The 21,817-nt window shown below is 38.9% G+C and overlaps 1 protein-coding gene across 7 annotated transcripts in view; it reads right to left on the bottom strand.

Moving 5' to 3' along the window:
• Positions 1 to 7,942: 7,942 nt before the first annotated feature.
• The window catches only part of Socs16D (Suppressor of Cytokine Signaling at 16D), a 116,221-nt gene continuing 102,346 nt past the window's right edge, over positions 7,943 to 21,817 (bottom strand). For all 7 annotated transcript variants that reach the window (XM_069305854.1, XM_069305856.1, XM_045762825.2 and 4 more), the window contains exons 3-7: positions 20,754 to 21,282; positions 15,789 to 18,041; positions 13,251 to 13,419; positions 12,419 to 12,617; positions 7,943 to 12,112 (exon numbers count right to left, since the gene is read on the bottom strand). In XM_069305854.1, the coding sequence (XP_069161955.1) occupies positions 11,206 to 12,112; positions 12,419 to 12,617; positions 13,251 to 13,419; positions 15,789 to 18,041; positions 20,754 to 21,251 (4,026 nt within the window). In that variant the 5' untranslated portion in view covers positions 21,252 to 21,282 and the 3' untranslated portion in view covers positions 7,943 to 11,205. The remainder of the gene's footprint in view (positions 12,113 to 12,418; positions 12,618 to 13,250; positions 13,420 to 15,788; positions 18,042 to 20,753; positions 21,283 to 21,817) is intronic.

Below are 21,817 nucleotides of genomic sequence, written 5' to 3'. Positions count from 1 at the left end.
ACCTGTAATTATCAAAAGGCACCAAGATGGCAAGAGACTATGTAGCACAATCATAGTTACAGGATATTCAAAAAGGTGCAAATATCACTCAAAAATACCAATGCAAGAACAAATGTGAACAAGACTAGTAATATCAAAGGTATTAGATTCATCAAGGGACAAACCCTTGGTGAATCCGATATCTTTGATATCGCTCGTCTTGTTCACGTTTATTCTTGTATTGGTATTTTTAGTAATATTTTGCACATTTTGAATATCCTGTGACTTTGAATCGAGGGACAAATGACTGCAGGGGACGGTGTGGAAGCAAAGACACGAATGTCCTGAAAATCAAAGATGCACAACTCTAAGAGGGGACATTAACGGAATGCCTGCTCCTTGAAGTGCCCCAAAGTTAAACGTGTATGACCAATACATACCCTCACTAGTCATTTCCAACTAGGTGGTAGGAGTAAGGCCAAGGGGACAGGCTATCCTTAAGAGCATGCACTTTGTCACCAGTAACACAAGACCAACAACCCTGCCAATGGTCACAGAGCTAAGAATAAATGGGTAGAAATTGGAATAAGGAATGCCTTTTTTGGGAAATAGATTAGAAAGTGCAAACACCAATATAGTAGGGAACCCAGCAAAACTCAACCTGTTTAGATCTGCTAGAGATTAAAAACAGTCAACGTTGGATTTCAATTGCCACAGGATGCATAGGATGAAATTACTAGAGCCAGGAGAGCACTGCAAGATTCAACCACAATGATAGCGTTGAAGGAAAAGCAGGTAACAGAGAGAGAAAAAATCATACACAATTTAGCCATGAAGATGCTAGCTTCTGAAAGTGGCACGTACATGTTTGGTCTGGAAAGACTGCAGAGTATCCAACACTGGGAGACTTGGGCCCATCTGAATAGAAGGGCAACATAATTTGAGTGAGGGAAAAGGCATTTCATAACAATAGGAGAGGTAGAAGTCTTTACAATGTGGGTCAAAGTTTTGCAAAACTTTGCAAGTGTTGGAGCAAGCAGGGAGCAAGGATGGGACGACACGAGGAGAGATATTGCAAACACAAGCTGAAAGGAATGTTTGCAAGAGACACGTACAGAAAAAGGGTGGTAAAAGGGGAACAAGGTCTACTAGAGGGGCAACAGCCAAAGCCCAGCAAAAGCGAGAATGAGGATGTTTCAGAAACTGAGCAACGTAGTGAAGGCAGTACAGCATCAATCCAGATGATCCTGAAGTGACAAGATGCCAATTTTTACAAGCTCAGGGTAAGGGACGAATGAGAGGCACCAGAGGCAAGGCATAACCTAGCATGGTGCAGAATATCAAGATGTTAAATGGAATAGGTAGGGTAGATATAATCCAGTTTAGACAGCATGAAAGAGGAGTGCAAATAGGAGTGCGTGTCTATTCAGCACCCTAGGAAGTATGGGACAAGACTTAGTAATGTAACTGCCTTAGAGCATCTGACACAGAGGTAAGAGATATGAGGTGACCAAGACAAGCAAATGTCAAAGATCAACACTAAAATCTTAGCATCTTAATAGAGAAAGGGACTACTGTTGAGCGACAATAGGGGACGAAGAACAACCTGCTTCCAAGTAAAAATCATAGCACAAGTCTTGAAAGTAGAGAACCTGAAGCCATAACGGTGGTCCAGGATGATACAGAATCAATTGGAAGTGGAGTTGAAACTGACGTTGAGGGAAAGGGAAGTCATCCCATTAGCAGCAGAGATATTATGAACATAAGGGCCAAGAAAATCATAGGGAAGAAAGCAAGACTATTTAGGGCAATGAGAGAAATAGTAGTGCTCAGAACACAACCCTTGGGAACACATTCGAACAGGGAAAAGGAGGTAGAGAATGTTGAGAGGGGAAGCAGGAAAGGACGAGTGGGAGAGTGTCACGAAGGTCAAAAGAATGAAGCCGGGATAAAACATTGTACCTCCAAGCGGTGTCAACTTTTTTCCAGGTCAAAAAGTACAGCAACCATGAAGGTCTTTGTTGCAAAGGCAGAACAACTAGACCTCTACAGCAGGTCCACAAAACATCAATCATGCTGCGACATTTGTGAAATCCCAATGTGGAGGGGAAGAGGAACTTGCAACTGTCTGAGAACCACATAAGACGGACATTGACCATAGGGTCAATAAGCTTGCAGATGCAGCTCGTCAGGGCAGTGGGACAAAAAACCTTAGGGAAGGTCCCTAGAGTATCAGGTTTCCAAATAGGAAGAACATTTCACTCGAGTCCCTGATGACTCAAGCCAGTCATCAGGGACTGACGACATCTTCCATATACAATTACTGTACTTTATTAACATTGAGTAAATAATGAAAAGTACCTTGAGGGAGATGGCAAAGCATCTCATAATGAATGCCCTCTAAGCACACTGCCTTAGAACCACAGTGGGACAGGGCAGACTGGAGATCAGAAAGAAGATATTGTTACAAGGGGAGCTAGAGGCGAGTGCAAAAGACCAAGAACTCAAGAACATTGGAGATGAATGACAGGCGATAGGTCTGGAACAAATTTACCAGCAATCTAATGGATCTTCCAGACCTGAGGGAGAAGGTTGTCAACTTTAATGGTAGAGACAGAGGAGCTCCAACTTTCCCATTTAGCTGTATGGATGGCCCTATGGGCCCTTGCCTTCTGAAACAAAATAAGAGAATCTAGAGTCAGTCGCCAATATTGTCTTTTTCCAGGCTGTACGCTTACAGCGAACAGCCTAAGCCCAGTCTGAATTCCGAATAAATTATTAAATAAAACACTGAGCCAGGATTATATAGCACTGTCTATGGTACAGAATATTCAAGTGGTCCTAGAGATCATTCTGGACGGTAATAAGAGAAAGACATAGTAGTACTCTGAACATCCTTGAGACTCCATGTTGTCAATGGGGTGAAAATTCATAGGTACCAATCTAGACTTTAATTTTATTTAATTATTTTCTGTAACCTCCATAATGCACTTAATCTTAGACAGTGGTAAGACTTTATGTTCTTACCGTCTTACCACTGGTAAGACAGTAAGTCTTACCAGTAAGGTAAGACAGTGGCTATGTTCTTGGCTCATAAGTGAAGATCCCAAGATTGATCATCAGGTGGGATAAAAATACAATAGTTGCTCAGTGGGAGAAATATTCAAGATCAGTGCCAAATCAATGCCGTACCAATGCCATACTTAAACCTTATGCCCACTGGGTGGGCATATTTCACCCAATGGCTTTGTTCATAGCAATAAATAAAGTACATACCTCGGGAGTTTGGCAACTGTTGTAGGGTTATATCCGAGGGAGGGGTCAGTAATTCAACCTTTGGGGGAAGGTCAGGGGAAGGGAATCCTTGATATGAACCTAATGTATGTACTGTATATACAGAGGCTTTCTGTCCCCCATTAAAATTAATTTATTAAGTTCAACTGCTGCAGATATGGACAAGATAGCCAGTGATCAGATTTTCCTGCTACTACCACCATTAGGGCAATTTTAAAGAAAATAAAAATGTTGAAATAAACATTAGCTGTTTTATGCAAGTAAAAGCCATCATATGACATGCTCCAGTTAAGCAAAACTGCTTAAAAGTGAACTTAACCTATGTAGTACAGTATAGGTGAACCTTTAATACAAGGGATAGGTTCCTGAAAATCGTCTCGTGAAACTGACAACTTCTAGCTTAGGTTTTAACTACAGTATATTATTTTATTATTATTTTTAGTAAACAAAAAGTTTTGTTTTATGTATATGGTAAATAGTGTTCATTGACAATATTTAAGTTAGATCTCAAATATAGTACTTCCATTCTGTAAGTACCATAGGTTTCCAGTTTTCATTACCCTTCATTGGGAAACAAGAAAACTGGACCATTTTCCTGTCTGATGCCATAGGTTTAAATTTATTTGTTTCCGTGTGACGTAAAAACGATATGATATAAACTGGGTCGACATTAAATAAGGTTCATTGTTATTTGTATAGATCATTTAATCCTGAACCCTGATGGAGGGCTGACAATGCTGCAAGATGAGCTAGATCTTGCAAGATGACGACATGCCTGCGAGATTCCAAGCATGACTCAAGTCCCTTTAGTGTACAGGCTGCCCCAAAATGACTGCTTAAACAATTATTTATAAAAATAAAAAATTTATAATATACATATACTGTACAGCATGTATATTATTTATAAAAAAATGAATGTCTGGACTGTCTGAGGTAGGAGGCCAGAGGCTTGAGGTTAGTTTCATCCAGCTTTACAAGATGTCATATGAAGGGTATGAGTGTCATGTGCCAATTGGGAGGACGCACACAAAGAAATATCAACACCTATAGTGACTCCCTGCAATTTACATGGTCTAAAATTTGGGATTTGTTTTTAGAAAAGTTTTAGCAGCTTTTCTTTTATTTCATAAAATTAAATTTTCCTAGGTGCAGGGGAGGGAAGAAAGGTGAAGAGGAGAAGAAATTAGGTTGACACAGGTGGGCACCTCATCTAGCATACGGTACTGTATATGTATATGAAAAGGAATGTCTGTCCAAGTTAAACGGTCAGACACTTGGAGTCAGCTTCACACTCAAATTTCCAAGGCAAAAGTTAAATGATGAATTCCAGCTTTCCATAGTTGGTACTCATCTTTTTGTAACATTACATTTTCTGAGGTAGGGAGAAGGAGAGAGAGAGAGAGAGAGAGACCCAGGTACTGTTGGGTACCCAAATAGTATGCATGTCTGAATTTTGCATCGTCATGTGCATAAAACTAAGTGGAATACAGTACAATATTTAATAAAAATCAATATTATTTTAAATACCATCAAGTATTAATATATAATCAGACTTCACCTGTGTAATGCTCCTTGAGAAGCTGGAGTGCAAATTGCAGAAATATGTAAATTTTTACCTTACAGTACAGTACAGTATTAGCCTTCACTAAATGCTTGTGTTTCCATGCTGCAATTAATTTATGGTTATACAAAATTATTTCACTATGGAATTAGATTAAGGTGATTAAATAAAATGGTTACAATGTAGGAATGAATAATATGCAGTACTGTATCTTCATATGCCCTTCAGCAAATGGTGGTTTGTGTGGTATTTACAACTCATCATTTATGAAGGGTTCGAACATCTTGTTACAGTATACTCGTTTGGAAAATTCCACGAGGAGAAATTAAAATTGTGTTGAGTTTCTGACGAGTTAACTTCAGGTTAACAACTCTGAATCTGATTCAGGAAAAAATAAAGAGAAAATAACTGCATGATATCTGTATTTGGTGGGTTACACAAAGTTTTGCTCTTGGAGCAGGTGGAGGGGATGTGCCGAGCTTTGCTGGACACAGGACGACTTCTTACAGGTTAACAACAACAACAGCAGGGCAGAGAACATCTCTCATGTTAGTGCCACATTTGGGTCATGATAACTCTGTCACAGCTGCTAGCATGGCTCATATGCTCAGGTTAATGGGTCATACCAAACAAACTACCATTCAAATAAGAATACGACAGCCACACACCACTGCTAGTCTTTTACACTGTTGAGCACAGCATGTGCCATGATATACCATGGTCACACAAAATGTGTTAGTTGGCTTGGTACATGGTGCAGGTGCCTGTCTTGTAATTACTGTAGTTTGGCAACCTGCATCAAAGTGTGCAGGTCCCTATTGCTACTACTGTAAGTCTGGCTGCTTGCCTTCCTATGTACATGGTGCAAATGCTCATCTTACAGTTACTGTAGTCTAGTTATTTTCCTTCCTTAACATCAATTACTATTGGCTGCTTCTATGTCTTAGACAAATGATGAATTATAAATTGAAATTAGGCAAGCCTTTTGCTAATAGTGCAGATGCTGACTGCAGTTACTATATGACATTTTGCCTCTTATGCACTCATGTTCCAAAGAAGGGATCATTACCCTGATACAAGTGGACAGTATAAGGTTTGGAAGGAAGGAGTCTATACTATGAGAATAGCTACCAGGTATTAATGACAAGCACAAGGGAGTTATTACACCAGGAGTACTCTAGGTGTTAAAACTGGTACACCAAACTTACTTGGGTCTGAAACTGCATGTTTCAGTTCTGAAGCGGAGGTAACATCGAAAAAAAATACCAGCATTAATAATGCTGTTGTGTGAACTTACTTCTGGATACTTTGCACAGTAATGTGACTGTAACTGGCATATAAGCACTTGAACCTAACTGTATTATACTAAAAATGCCAAAACACACCATTACCAAAAACTTGTTGTGTTCTATTTTCATGAGACTATGGAATGAATTTCTATGCATTTAAGCAGAGAAACTCGCATAACATGCAATCTTCTACATAACCAAGGTATGTAGTAATTTGAGCTGTAGCAAAAGAAGCTGAGCCTTCCAACAATTTTCATAACTCGAGTTCATACATCGTTTCATCTAAAACAATAAGTCACTATTAACTGCAATTATCCTCAAATGTTACTTTAATAAACAAACTGACAAAACTACCAGACTGTTGTCTTGAATGCCATATAGGAACAAAGTTGCAACATATGTGAAGAGAACAGCCAAACCAAGTCTTGGTATCCATTGCAGTAAGTCATCTAACCTGTTCACAAAACAGGAAATATTAGACTTACAGAATTACTACCACAAGTATAAAAATGGATGGCTGACTGTCACAAGAATCTAAAAACACTGTCTGTATCTATTTCCTAAATATCAAACATGACTTCATATTAAGTTGGTGCTGTTGTCAAACATGGCAGACATTAACAAACAGGCATAGGACGGGGTCGGGGCGTGGGCACGCTACCCCCAAGACTTTCTACTGGTAATAGTTATACTCTAGTCACTATGTAGATAAGAGTACAACATCCCAAACTGCATAATCTGGTACATTATAATTTAACTCCACTTGTGTATGTGTGTGTATTATATATATATATATTATATATATAATATATATATAATATATAAATATAATATATAAATATAATATATAAATATAATATATAAATATATATATACTGTATAATATATTTATTTATATATATAATATATATATATATATATATATATATATATATATATATATATATATATATATATATATATATATATATATATATATATATATATATATATATATATACAGTATATATAGATGCAGAAAAACCACATGTGAAAAATAGAAAATGCTTAATGCGTTTTTGGCTACATCGCCTTCAGAGCAAACTCTGATGAAGGCGATGTAGCCGAAAACGCGTTAAGCATTCTCTATTTTTCACATGTGGTTTTTCTGCATACTTGGATCAGTGTTTATTTTTTTACCATTGTTGCATATGCATGCATATTATATTATATATACAGTATATATAATATTTATATATATTATATATATTATATATTATATATTATATATATATATAATATATATATAAAATAATGAAAGCTAATTGCACGGTAGAATTTGGAACATTTCAAGCACACTATCTATTGGCAAGTGTACTGATGGTTTGTCACCTAATTAGATGAAAGGTATCAATCTTATCATTTCTATTAATATATCTATCGTTTAAAACACTTATTTGTCTTTTAAGTACCTTGTTGGTCAAGATCTGCACTGCAGCAGAGCTGTATATTTAGAGACGTCAAGATACCTTCTTGAGTGAATGAAGTAAAACCGCACTTCTTAAGGGAAGCCGCAGGCCACTACAAGGTGTAAATGGCATGATTGCTACACCTGTCCTGCCTGCCTGAGGGTGGTATCATCTTATTTCATAAGGTAGAAAGGCATTTTAATTTGTTCCCCCCTCTGGAAATTGGCTGCCCATTATAACAAGAATTTTACCATATCCTTTACACTTGCATTTCTTTAAGTAACAAATGATTCTTAATAATTATACTGAAAGGTAGTTTACAGATTTCTTATGAAGTTCAGTATTTATAAAATGTCAAATAAATTAAAATGGCAAAAGTATAGTGCATTTACTGGTAACTGTAGTAATTTTTTAGTTAAATGTCATGTATTGCTTCTTTCATTCAACTGTCAGCAGATAAGGACATTGTACTGTATTAAGTCAAATTCTTCATTTCAATTACCAAAACATTTACAAACACACAATATTGATGCGGTATCAAAAGTCTTAATTCTGTTGCACTTCAAATATCAAACACTGATCATATGCAGGTTTAAAGCACTTGTGGTGCTAAGTTAAAAAAGGGTCTTGCAAGACCAACTAATACACCTCGTATACAATACAGGTAATAATGCTTTAAACCAGATGCCAAATAATTGACATTTAAAATTTTTGGCAAATTAAATTCAACTACAAGAAGCCTTGAAATTCCCAAATACAATAATCCTGCATAATGCTCTACAAACAGTGACCCACACACCTGCGGGTGAGCACTTTTAGGCCCCGACCCCTTTGTTTCACCATTATGTCACTTAGGCAATGGCTGGTGCTGAGAAGTGTTGAGAAATCCAGTATCACAATGTTTACACGTTGTTGAGGGTCAAATTTTAAGCCTCTACTTGAGGAGCAGCACAATGCTTGTTTCAAGCCATTATAATTCATTACTACTTGCTGCTTTTGACAGTTAAATTGACAAAATCACTGTGCTGTTTGTCAAGAAGTGGCTTTCAAAATATTCCCTTAGACATTTAGGCATATGGTAAAATATACCGTAACAACAAGGGGTATAGACCTACTGTGGGTGTATTATGGAGTGGAAGAGGCTGATGTATGGTCTGGATGTCTAGGTGATGTCTTGGATCACAAATCTGAAACAATCTGGTGGAATGTTATAATCTCAAACACCAAAATCCCAAATCAAATGAGAACTGCCTTTGTGGAACTGAATAAACAATTTCAGACTAATACAAATTTCAAAACTATGGTACAGTATATGCACCAACAATTTCTTCAATTATATAACCTAACAACATTTCCTTCACTTACGACTGAGTATGGCTAACAGTCACTTGACATTAGAATACACTTCCCCAACAGATGTTACAGCAATGTTCCCCAAGATGCTAACATAGGAAGAATAAATCACTGGGGAACCTGAGCAAATTGCTTTTTCCCTATGTTTGTCAGGCCAGAATGCTTCATACCTCTCTAAAGTGAGGGGTCACAGACTTGAGCATCCCACTTTCATTGTCTATTAATGATTTGTGAGTCACCAAAGTATATTATTATCCAGCACCCATTTAACCTAATGCTCTAAATACCAGTTTTAAAATTGACATAAGTTATCAAATGGCATTTTAATACAATTGTAAACCTTAAGAAAAATGGGGTATGAAAATATAACTTAACTGTCCACTGTTAAACTTATCAGGTAAGAAGCCGAAGATTAAAACTGGTACACAAGAAGAAAATATTGTTTGAGGCGCAAGTCTGGCCACAATTGTTAATTTTTCATACCAAACCAAATTAAGCTCAATTGATTTTTACGCAATTTGTGATTTTTTTAAATTATTAAATACGATTTTATGAACTACAATAGCAGGTGCTAAAACTAGTGCATAAATTCTGAGTGCCAATATTTGCTTCGGAACTGTGGCTTGAAATTTTGAGCAATGAGTTATAAAAGCATTTTTTTTTTAATTTCAGTATTTAGCTAATTTAACTATAATACTGAATTAATTTTCTTGCTAAAATCTAGTGGTGGTTCACCTGTTTCAATTAGTTATTTGCCATTTCAATGAAAAGCATTGGAACTCAATTTCTAAAGCTAGTAAAGTTCTACTCTTGGCTGGTTAATGCAATGACAAAATTTAACCTAAATTGATAGTCATTGTATTAATTTACTAAAAATTATCTTCCATAAAAGTTGATGTTTTCAGTAATTTTTTTCAGAGTTAATAATATGGTTTACGGCAAAAAGAAACCAATTATAATTTATTATAAGGTGGCTCGAGCATACAAGAACAGATTATCTCAACTGAAGGACATGTAGCTTATGGCTTTATTGTGTACAGAAGATGCTGCACTCTACTGTTGGTCGATATATAACCTTAAATTCTCCAGATTTAAAAATAATCGGGTAAAAGAACATGCAAACTCCAACTGGTAATCTGCAAGTAGAAAAAAATGAAAATCTTGCAAAAACAAATTACTGAATTAGCTTTTTATCAGTGATACAGATCAAGCTATATTTACCGTTGTTCCCATTATGAAAACAAATTAGATTTAGCTGAGAATAATATCTTAATGTAGTAGCAGTGCTCTTGATGGGTCAACTTACAGATGCTTGTAGATGGCAGTGACAGTTTTTTTTTTTTAAACTATGAAGCAAACTCTAAAGGGCCAATTACCTTAAATTAGAAAAAACCCTGAAATACAAGGTGTGACCCAAATGTTCAGAAAGGGGTTTTCCTGTATATATATATATCAAGATGCATAAATTAAATTATCTGAGTGCATGGCTGGTGTGCCTTGGAACTCAGCCCCCCTCCCTCACAGTACTGCATCATCTCGTTCTCGTGTGTCACTAAGCAAGCAGGAGTGCGGTCACAAGCAGGAGTGCGGTCAGTACTCGGGGTGCATAGCAAATGTTTCCTTATAGGCTTGGTGCGCCACACCTTTTATTCCAACATACTAACAACTAGGATTTTGAATATGACTTTTTTTACAATGCTTCAGTGTAAAAGTAAACCCAACTGACAGTCTTACTTTACCAAATAAATTCCCGGTGTGCCAGGGGCCCCCACTGTGAATTGTGCCAAGTACCACCACCTTTTAGTACACAGCACCACTGAAAAAACATAATGATGATGTGTACCATTTTGGATGTGACGTCCCGAGAAGAGAAGTATTCACTCAGATTATGCCATTCACTTTTGACACCCACTGTGCTCGTAAAATAAGTATAATTAGACTTGGAACGTTCTGGTCACACTTTGTACTCCGAGTCAACAACACTTGCATAAATAATATGCAAGATATTTCACAGCTTATGCATTTCTGCATCAGTTACCTGAATTTTACTAACTTTAGACAAAATTCTGACGTCTTTGGTTGTTTAAACAATATAAATCATAAACAAATGTTAACGACCAATAATAAATATATATTAGTAAATAAATTCAATTCTACAACATGTCACGTTCAGCAAATATACAAACACAAACTGACAGGAACATGGTAGCTAAAACAGCTACCCTTAAACTAGATTCACAGCACTCCAAAATTAGAAGCTATTCAGCAGGACAGAATGATTTCATACACCTCCTAAGTCCTCAAACACATGATCATCAAGACCCCTGCAGGGGTTGATCAGTAAAAATTCTCTAGAGACTGTTGCATTTGCAATTATTCTACCTGCATCACTGTGACCACTGTCATTAAATGTTAGCGATCTATCAACTGGGAAACTTGTATCGTCCTGCACATCACTCGTTGAGGAATTGAGTGAGAGGGGCCCACTATGTTGGTGAGCAAAGGCAAGGTTACCCTGTAGGGCAGGTGAGGCACTGGCAGTATGAGCCTGGCTAGTTTGGGTCACCTGTGAGCATGCAGGGTAAGTATCACGCTCCACATGTGCAGGTGAGCAACAAGTAGGGGAGTGATTAGTAGCTGTTCTGGAATCTTTATCAACACTGACTGAGGGGGTCATTATGTGGTGGCTGGGCTCTGGGAAAGGCTGTGCTACACTGCTGATGTGATGGTCTGGATCTTGAAAAGTCTGTAATACACTGCTTGTCATATGGTTTGAGTCGGTCTCTTGTGGACCCGAGATGTGAATATTGTCGAGAGGTTGGAGGTCAGGGAGATCCTGGTTGGACAATGGTGGGTTGGGAGAAGTGGCCTGGGAGGTCTGGGAGGCACGATCCATCACAGGCTGAGGTACACCGGGGAAGCCTGGCAGGAGGGCTGGTGCAGTGGGAAGATTATCCTCTAACTCTCCTTGTGAAGGATGAAGCACCTGAATAGGAACACCATTCTCTTCACCTGCAGCTCCAGAGGAAGCACTATCTTCATTATCAGAAGCAGCAGCAGCAGCTGCTGCCATACATTGCTCAACTCTTTCCGAATAATAATGTGGCGAGCAAAGGTAATCTTTCAGTCGCTGAGGTAGAGGGAGCTCACTTATCAGATCACGACGAACATGTTTCACAATCACAAACCTGACAAAGAAAACCGCCCTTGCATTTCAGAGTAATTTTAACAGATACATATTTGTATTATAAATTTCAGACAAGTGTAGTGAATTCTTTCTTTATTACAGTAATGCACAAAACAAGTATAAGAAACAATGACTAAAGCACCGACAAATATCACAAGCAAGTACACTTATGTATAATAAGTCAATGTTTTGTAAATATGTTTGAGAAAAGAGAGAATTTTCCTTTCCATTTTGAGAAAATATAATGGTCTAAGCTATTGTATTCATGACATCTTCACGCACTTCCACATGCAGAAAATTAACATACCGACAAAGATGCTGAAGACTCTGAATGTGCTTAAATCGAGATACAGGATGAAGGAGCTGAACCCTCATGGGCCCCAGCACAGGGCGACGGTGCAAGAAGAACAAGTAGCGACCACTGCGAGAATGTTCTACGGCATTCTCTATAAATTCCACAATGGTCTGGCTTTTGAACTTTGTAAACCCACCAAAACTGAAGTTACCTGTGGTATACAGAAGTTTATATCAATGTCAATATTAAGATGATACAAGTTAATACGTAAAATATATTTATGTCTTATCTATTGCTGATTTAATGGGACTCTTATCATAAATTTTAATTATACTTAACCATGCTTAACACTGTAAATGTTAGGCATTTACAGTGCAACCCCCTGCAAGCACTGACCAATTTGAGGCTCATCCCTTTGAGGCCAGAGCCCTGGAAACAGAAGGCCTATGACACCTATGTTAACCGGGTTAAATATGACATACTAATTATATAAAATCCTATTTTGATACTGTACATTAATAATTTGATGTTGTACATAAGTTTTGTTATAGCCTGCCACTCCAGCCTATTCTTTAAATTTCCCATTCTGTAAAATAAGCAACTGTTTTGCCTAACCAGAAACATATGTACCCCATGTAACTCACCTACCCTATTGAGGCTGATGTAATGAAATATCAACTTTATGGTGATCTAATTTTTACTCAGTACTTAACATTTTTAACGGATAGGTCGTGTTAAAAAGTGTGATGTATTAGGCGAGAGGATGGGTTACTTGAGGAAGTTCACATGAGGGAATTAGATATCAGATACACAGATAAAGTAAAACCCAGAAGAGAAGTCCTACCTTGATCATGCTCAATCCTCACATGTCGTATGAAGCCATTAAGCTTAAAGGTGAGAGAGAAGATATAATGGTGATCAGACGAGTCTCTCACTATGAAGGATCCATCGGGTTCATTTGCCAACACTTTCTCTGCTGCTTCCCCACTGATTGGACCCCAGTACCACCCACACTGCAAAAAAACACACAATAACAACAGTGAAATCCTTAACTACAGTACATGTAGGTGTCGGGTTCATCAACAAAAATGGGTTCAATTCTTAAATCCGTTGTCTTTTGCTCAGTAAAAGGCAATATTTTTGTAGGCATATTAGAAATCAGGGTGAGAGAATTGTCTTTTCCTCCCTAGGAAGAGACTAAAGTCTCCTACTTAGCAGCCTCTGTCATCCAACAGGCTTGGAAAGGAGTTTGTTTTTGAGCAGGACAAGTTGGCTAGACTCCACACTTTCCTGGTTGGAGAGAAAGCTCAACGCAAGACATTGGCTGAGGATCCAACCTAGTTACATTTTAACCCTTCTTGAGCTATGGCTGATTAAACTTATCTCAGGATAGGATGGATGCTGTATCTTCTGTTCAATTTGAAAATTACAGTACGTGTTCTTTCTACTCTGTATTCAGTTCAGAGTTTCTATGGAAGGGGATGATGTACTGGTGCAATGCAAGAATAGTACTCTCACTCTTTCCTTTTTGTTGATCATGTTAGGAGGAATTTGATACACAGAGAAATCACATTAAAGTGCTATATCAAAGAACAAATTCACAGGCACCTTGATGAAGGTTCGAACCCATGCGCCGAGTGTTCCCAGACGCTCTAGTCTAGTTTTTTCAGGAATTTGATAATGTGCTTGTTATGCTTTCCCATTGTCAGGGAAAGAAAACCTGTACTTAGGCATATGGCTATGCCCCTAGGCCAAGTACTGACCTCCTTCAGGGTCAGTATTTGAATGTTAGACAACCCACAAGAGTTGTCTAACTTTCGGGTACCTATTTACTGCATGGAGGACACACACATCACATGAAAAGAAAATTTGCCACTTCTGTCCTACCATGAGAATATAACCCATGAATTTTCACCTCTGCTTCCATTTAGTTCCTTGTCCTTAGGTTCTTTGCACTTGCAGGGGATTGCACTTTGGCTCTTTAGTCCCACATCTCAACATCAATCAACTGGTGTATAGATTCCTGAGCCTATGTGGCAGTTGTAGTCTTTTACCGGTTCTTGAAAGGAAGGAGGCGTCTACGTTGTCAATGTGGGGTTAATGAGGTAGGACTTTGATGTCATTAATAAAGCCCTCTTATTTCCCAATTCAGTTTTTGGAGTTGTCTGTCTGAAAGCTTCATATTCAAATTCTTTAACCGTTGCAGCATCGCATTGTAGCAAACTGTAAAGCATGTACTTGCCTGGTGGAGGTTCTTAATCACTTGTGCCTGCTCCAAATTATTCTCCTCTCAGTTTGAGCCAAAGTATGTAGAGCTAGCTGGTAAGGATGAGCGAGTTTTCTGTTCTTATCCGTGTGTTGTCAGCAGCTGTGGCTTTGCATAGGATGGTTGCTCCAATCCTCCTTGATTCAGTTATCAGCTTCTTTGCAGCATTAAGTCAGTTTGAGGCATGCACTATGGTAAGTCTATCTATTGGTCTCTTGTTGTCACATAAGATGGATGCATCACACAAGTGTTCTTGTTGCCAGGAGTGGCTACTGACAGGAAGTGGTCAACAACTGGCAGTATGAGGTGGCACGAGGTAAAAGTACTGAAAACGTTTACTACAGTATTACTCCATTTTAGTCTGTATATTTTTAAATCCCTCCTTACTCTTTTCAGCAAACATTTTCTACATCCATTTCCTACACACACTACTTTTTTTTGTAACTATCAAACTCTCAGCAAAGCAGTAGATTTCAAATACAAAAATTTATAATTTATTTATTATTTGGCTATTATCTGTATCTGTATTTTACTAATAATACATTTCGTGAGAAGTTCTACCTCCCAAGCATGGCCACAGGCTAGGCTTGGCTTAGAGCGGCCAGCAGGCCCACATATCAATTACAACCTGGCTGATCCAGCGCTTCCTACCATTTAAGCTCGCTCATCTCTCCTACTGCCCCATTAACGAAAATACGGTGACACTATTCATATTAAGTGCACCTACAGCTATATTCAATCCAATCACTCTCTGCAGGTACTAATTGCAAAACATACATCTCATAGCGCTTTGTAATCTTAAGAGCACACTAATTTGGAAAAGTAAAACCAGTCACACTACAAATTAATGGCATATTGGAGATTCCCCAGAAACAAGGTGGTCCTAGAGTGAAATATAAGTGAACCATATGTAATCAAGCACTGTATTTATCCAATTGTTTAGCTAAAGTAGCATTCAAGTACTGTATTATGGATTATGATAAATAACTAACATTTATACAGAAACAATATTTTGAATATGGTAGTAAAGCACTGCTCATGCAATTTTGCACTAGCCCTCTTACAGACAAAATCAGAATTAACATTTATTAACCTGAGAAATCAGTGAATACTTACATCCTTTACTTTTTCAATTATTGAAGCAAAATCGCAGCCCTCCTCTTCTCTGCGCTCTCCACCAGCTTCAGTTTCTGTGGTTTTAGCAGTGGTATCCTCTTCCTCAGCAGTGGGCAGAGGAAGGGGAGGCAATGCTCGGTTCGTCACAATGGCTGGAGACCGAGACGGAGCTAAATTTTGCTGTGGTGCATTGGCTGTTACGATGGGCTGATCATCAGTTTCTGTCCGAAGATTACCCAGGCATGACAGCAAACCGGTGTTAATGCCATTAGAGTGGCGGTGGTTACTGTGGTGGTTCTGCTGATTGTGATTGTTTCTGGTGATGGTGGTTGTTGTATGGTTGGTTGTATGGTTGGGTTGCGGACCTGAGGCGGGGGAGCAGACAAGGGTTGTAGTCCCGTTGCCTGCAATTTCTGAAAATCCCTGAGTTGCAGCATCCACACAGTTCCCACTTTTCAATCTTGTGCCACTGGATTTAGCCCCTCTTTTGAGGCCAAATATGGTAATTAGAGTATTACGAATATTACTAGATATACTTTTGCCTTTCTTTCGGTTATCGTCAAGACGGTTCTCAGAACCATCTTTTCTCTTACATGACTTCATTGATGTGAAAGGAATTATTCTGCATATTTTAGACTGTTCATGAACACCTTTATGACTCTGCTGAACCCTACTAGTCTTACTACAGTTTATTGTATCATCTGACTCGTGGAAAGATTTCCTAACCTCCTCCAGAGTCATATGAATGGGCTCATGATTTTCTTTACTTGCACCATGTTTAGGAGTCATACTAAGAGCACAACCAATGTTACTGGGTACACTGTGACGCTTACTGACCTTCAACAAGTCACCGCTGGCAGATGCAACTGACTGACCCGAGTGCTGTCTGCTTCTAGTTATACTACTATCCTTGAATTGTCTGCTACCACTAATATGATCAGAACTACTAACTTTTTTTGAACTATTATCATTTAACACACTAGCACTAGTACTGTTCTTAGCATGTCTCCTATGATGTCTCTTTTTGGGCTGATGCATAATGGCCTTTGGGTGTAATATTTGCCCCTCTTTATTAGGCTTTACTACATCTACTGGCACTGCATAGATATCTCCATCCAGTGGCACATTGTAAATGTCACTTACATCACTGTGGGAGGTTTTGGAAGTAGGAAAGAGCAAGGCATCGTGTGACACAGCGCCGGTGATGAGGTGAGAGTCGTCCATGCGAGGGCCAGAACTTACCAGCGAGTCATGGGAGAAGGAAAGGCTGGAGCCCAAAGATGATCTGGAGTGTGGTCGGTGTGAAGGACTGTAAGGTAGCTCTGGAGTCCAGCACAAACCAGGACTCCCACAAGACAACCCCAAAAGTGGGATGCTGGACTTACGATTACCTCTGCCTCCCCCCACAGTCCACCAACTACTCTCTTTTCTCTGATACTCTTCCCGACACTGTTCACGCTGACACTGGCCTGAGCACTTGATTGACCAACCTATAGAAGAACTCACTGAAAGAGCCTCTTCTATAACCTGTTTTACAAATAATGTTGCAAATTTGTCGATCCAAACACAGCCTTCTCTTGCCATGCATTCTAAATCACTGTCACCAATAGTTGTTAGATTGTCTGTTTCTTTAGTTTTTCTTAATATACGATTTAAACTATAATTCTCCTGTAACAATGCTTGAGTGTCTTTTATATAAAACCTTTTATCATAAAATGCCTCATCACGAGCACAAAATTCTGTAAAAACTCGCCCACTATGCAATTTATCATTACTTGGAACCGAGTTCACAGTTATTACACAGTTTTGCCTGTTCTTTCCAGCTTGCTCAACTCCTGGCTGCAGAGGGCCGGTGTGAGGACTTAGGGCACTAGGGTGAAGTGGTATCACAGATGAAAAAGCTTCCTTGGGGTTGTCTCTTGGGGATGAGGAATGCCTCTCGGAGTCCTGACCTACAATGAGCACAGTAGGCCCAGTGATGTCTATATCTTGGGGTGGGAGATGATGCTGCGGAGTGGGACTCTGATGGGTAGGTACTGGACTGTGACAAGAGACTGTAGGGCTATGGTGACTCGGCGTTGGGCTATGACGAGGGGAGGAGGGGCTGTGGTGTGAGGGTGATGGACTGTGATTGAGAGTTGTGGGGCTCTCAGAATGAGGCCACAGCTCTGGTAGAACTTCCAGGCCAGCTGGATCACCATCCAGGGAGCCCAGCCACACCTCACTTGTCCCACTACTTACGCTGCTCCCAGCCTGAAATGTGACACGGTATCTCTTATATATATTACTAATCAGTTAACCAATTAAATCAATATCATGGTACCTTTTTCCAACATTTAGAGCAATAGTGCTATATGTTGGCTACCGGGTACCTTTTTGCCCTAAAAAGCTAATGGCAATGCTTGATACACGAGAATTCTGTATAAACAGTAGGTATTAAACAAGTAATCAATACATAGTATTTTGTCTTTAATATCAAGTAGAATTTTCACAAACTTATGTTAAAAATCATTTAAACTTCATTATAAAAATCTGGAGACAATTTCAATTTACGTTTTCCCTGTAATGAAGCTTCACGTTAAAAGTACAGTATTAAAACATCAAGCCAACCGGTGAGTATGTGTACTGGCCTTAAGTTTATGATTCACAGGTAAAATGCTACCACCAGGTTTCACTCGCTGCTAGCACCCATTTTGCAGTATTACTCTTAAGAACTTACATCACCAAATGTATTACTGTACTCTAATGTACTGCATTTACAAGAAATTATTGCCTCTCAAGCCACTGCAAAGAAGGTTACACTCTGGTTACTTTTGTAAAACAGCAACTCGGCAGAAAATCTAAGAATAATTTGGAATAGCATACAATCAAGAAGCTTGCAGGGTCTGTGCTTAATTAACATTTCTGCTGCCACACATCAGCAAGTGCATATTGTTTCTTCAGGATCATCAGTTCCACCTGACTTGTTTGTTACAGTATACTTCTACCTGTGCTGCATTACCATTGCAGCCAATTCTTATGCAGTATTTTATCTACATCTAAAAAGCCTTCTATTGGGAAATTCTCCTTTCTTGAGGAACAGCCACATACAGTTTCTTCACAAGACCTGTTAAATCATTTTGGTTTGAAATTTGTATATAAAAAAAGGGAAACACAGCATTTAATGAATTAACAATGTCGAAGAGGAGACAAGACAGCAGACTACACACAGTGGTCCTACAATAAGTGTAGCTACAGAGAACTGAGTGGAGGAGGCGGTGGCGGGGACTACAGTGGTGCTACAGTGAGTGTAGCCACAGAGAACTTGAATGGAGGCGGAGGAGACTCCCTTCGGCTTCCCACAGGGTAATGCTTCCACTGATGACTTGGGACAATTCAATTATTTTTTAAATGGGAAGTTTATGTCAGCAAACAATAAAATAAAAAAGGGGGGGGGGGAGGGGAAGGTTAAGAAAACTTATTGGCATTGATTAAATACATTTGGTGCCATTTAATGTGCAAAACATAAATTACAGTACTTGGACAAAACAAATTTGATCTTTCTTGGGTTCATCTTCAAGCGTCCAATTTTTTAATATGCATTACTTAATGGTGTCTAAATAGACCGACACCAAATTTAACTGTAATCCCCTAGTCATGCTTGTTGGTGTCGAGCTTTGGTTCTTTTTGTCCCTACTCTCATCCTTCAATCAATTGTTATTCAGGCTTCCGAGCCTATTGGGCTCTATATTATCTATATTTGAAACAGGCTAAAGCTCTTTGGAAAAGTTATATGTTACTACACTGTACTTTAAATGAGGAAAGAGACAATATAATAATATACTTAAGTATAGTACACTGTTCAAATTAATATACAGTGGAACCTCGTAGGGGCCTCGTAGCCTGGGGATAGCGCGCAGGACTCGTAATTCTGTGGCGCGGGTTCGATTCCCGCACGAGGCAGAAACAAATGGGCAAAGTTTCTTTCACCCGGAATGCCCCTGTTACCTAGCAGTAAATAGGTACCTGGGAGTTAGTCAGCTGTCACGGGCTGCTTCCTGGGGGTGGAGGCCTGGTCGAGGACCGGGCCGCGGGGACACTAAAAAAAAAGCCCCGAAATCATCTCAAGATAACCTCTCTCAAGATAACCTTGATTAACGAATTTAATTCGTTCCGGCACCGGGCTCGGCATGTGAAATGCTTGTCTTTCAAAATGAATTTCCCCATTTAAAATATTGGAAATAAAAATTATCCGTTCCACCACTGAAAAACAACAATATGATATTCGATTTTTTAAATAATGGAGCAGCCTACCTGAAACACTGAATGAACCTTCATGACATTTTTCCTTTTTTCAAATTTGTTCAATTATTTTTTTAATTTTTTTATAGCAAAAGGTTTGTTTAGTGTTTGTCAGGTAGGATGCTCCATTATGACAATCTTTCTTTGTTTCAAGTGTGTTCAATTTGTTTTGCATTTTTCATTTACTTATTAATAATGGAGGAGCCTACCTGACAAACACTGAACAAACCTTTTTGACATTTGTTCTTTAGTCAATTTTTTTAATTTTTTAATTCAACAACAAAAATTCAATGTTTGCAACATCAACATCACTCTTTACATCCCAACATCATTAGCTGCGATACGCAGCAGGAATGCACCATGTGGTTTTCTCGTTAATCAAACGAGTGCTCGCCAATCGAGACAAATTGTCGTTGATCGACGAGCTCGTTACTCAAAATGCTCGTAATTTGAGGCGCTCGTCACTCGAGGTTCCACTTTATATTAAGTTATCTTGGAAGAACTTTCATCATGTTAGCATCCATGCAAAAGAAAATTGCACGAGTGAGCCAGTGAATTTAATGCAAGTGCAGTAGGTAATAAAACACAGTACTGTATATTAAAAACACACTTGACATGAAAATCCTAAAGAAAGCCAATCTACATTCTGTTAGTGGTTCTGCTGCAGTCGTGGCAAATGCTTACCCTTCTGCGGAGTGCATGCGTCTCCAAGCTGTTGCTACTGTTGTGTAAAAGATCCAGTGAATGTGCAGATGCCACACCAGAGTCCACAGAAGCCTCTGAAGCTAAGGTGCTTTGGGATGTGAGGGGAGTGAGGGGGCTGTGTGGGGTGAGGGGTGTGTGAGGCAGAGGCGTGTGTGGCGTGAGCGGTGTGTGGGGCAGAGGCGTGTGTGGCGTGTGTGGCGTGATGGGTGTGTGAGGCAGAGGCGTGTGTGGCGTGATGGGTGTGTGAGGCAGAGGCGTTTGTGGTGTGATAGGTGTGTGGGGCAGAGGCGTGTGTGGCATGATGGGTGTGTGAGGCAGCGGTGAGTGGCGAGGTGGGGTGCGGGGGAGGGACTGCACAGGGGAAGTGGGTGATGGCTCTAGTGGGGGTGAGAGTGGAGGCTGGTGGGAGTCTGCTGCTATAGATGGTGGGGGAAGGGAAGGGAATATTTGGGGGGGCCGGCTGTCTGGACCCTCCATCTTGACCTCCGCTGCTCGGCACCTCACCCACCTGCACACACAAATCACAAGTAAGCCACTAATACTTTACATTTTAATACAATTATGAAAATAACAGTAAGAAGTTTTTATATAATTTAATAAGAGCCTCTGCTGCATACTAATTAATACTTACACCAATACATGTAAGAAATAAGATACCACAGACAGAGACTATTTTATACAGAAATTATTAATGATATTTCTTACTAATTTTCATAAACTATATACCGTTGTTATTCGAAAATATTATTGTTATAGTATTCTCTTTAATCATTACTGAAAAAAGGATGACATGTATAAAAATAAATTAAAAAATACTTAAAAGTACAAAGATAATTAAAATTATCACACACACAGGCAAGAACACTATGTAGTGGTTAATGAAAAACTAAGAAAACTTGTTACTTTCCTAGAAATAATACAATTTTATTTCCCAAAAATACTTATAACCATAATAGAGTACAGTACTGTACCTGCATCAAAGTACAGGTACAGGTATGAACCATTATTTTTTATATAAATAATGCAGCAACAAAACATTATTT

Source organism: Procambarus clarkii, chromosome 56, assembly GCF_040958095.1.
Source record: "Procambarus clarkii isolate CNS0578487 chromosome 56, FALCON_Pclarkii_2.0, whole genome shotgun sequence".
NCBI classification, from domain to species: domain Eukaryota; kingdom Metazoa; phylum Arthropoda; class Malacostraca; order Decapoda; family Cambaridae; genus Procambarus; species Procambarus clarkii.
This window is presented reverse-complemented; position numbering and strand designations above follow the sequence as displayed.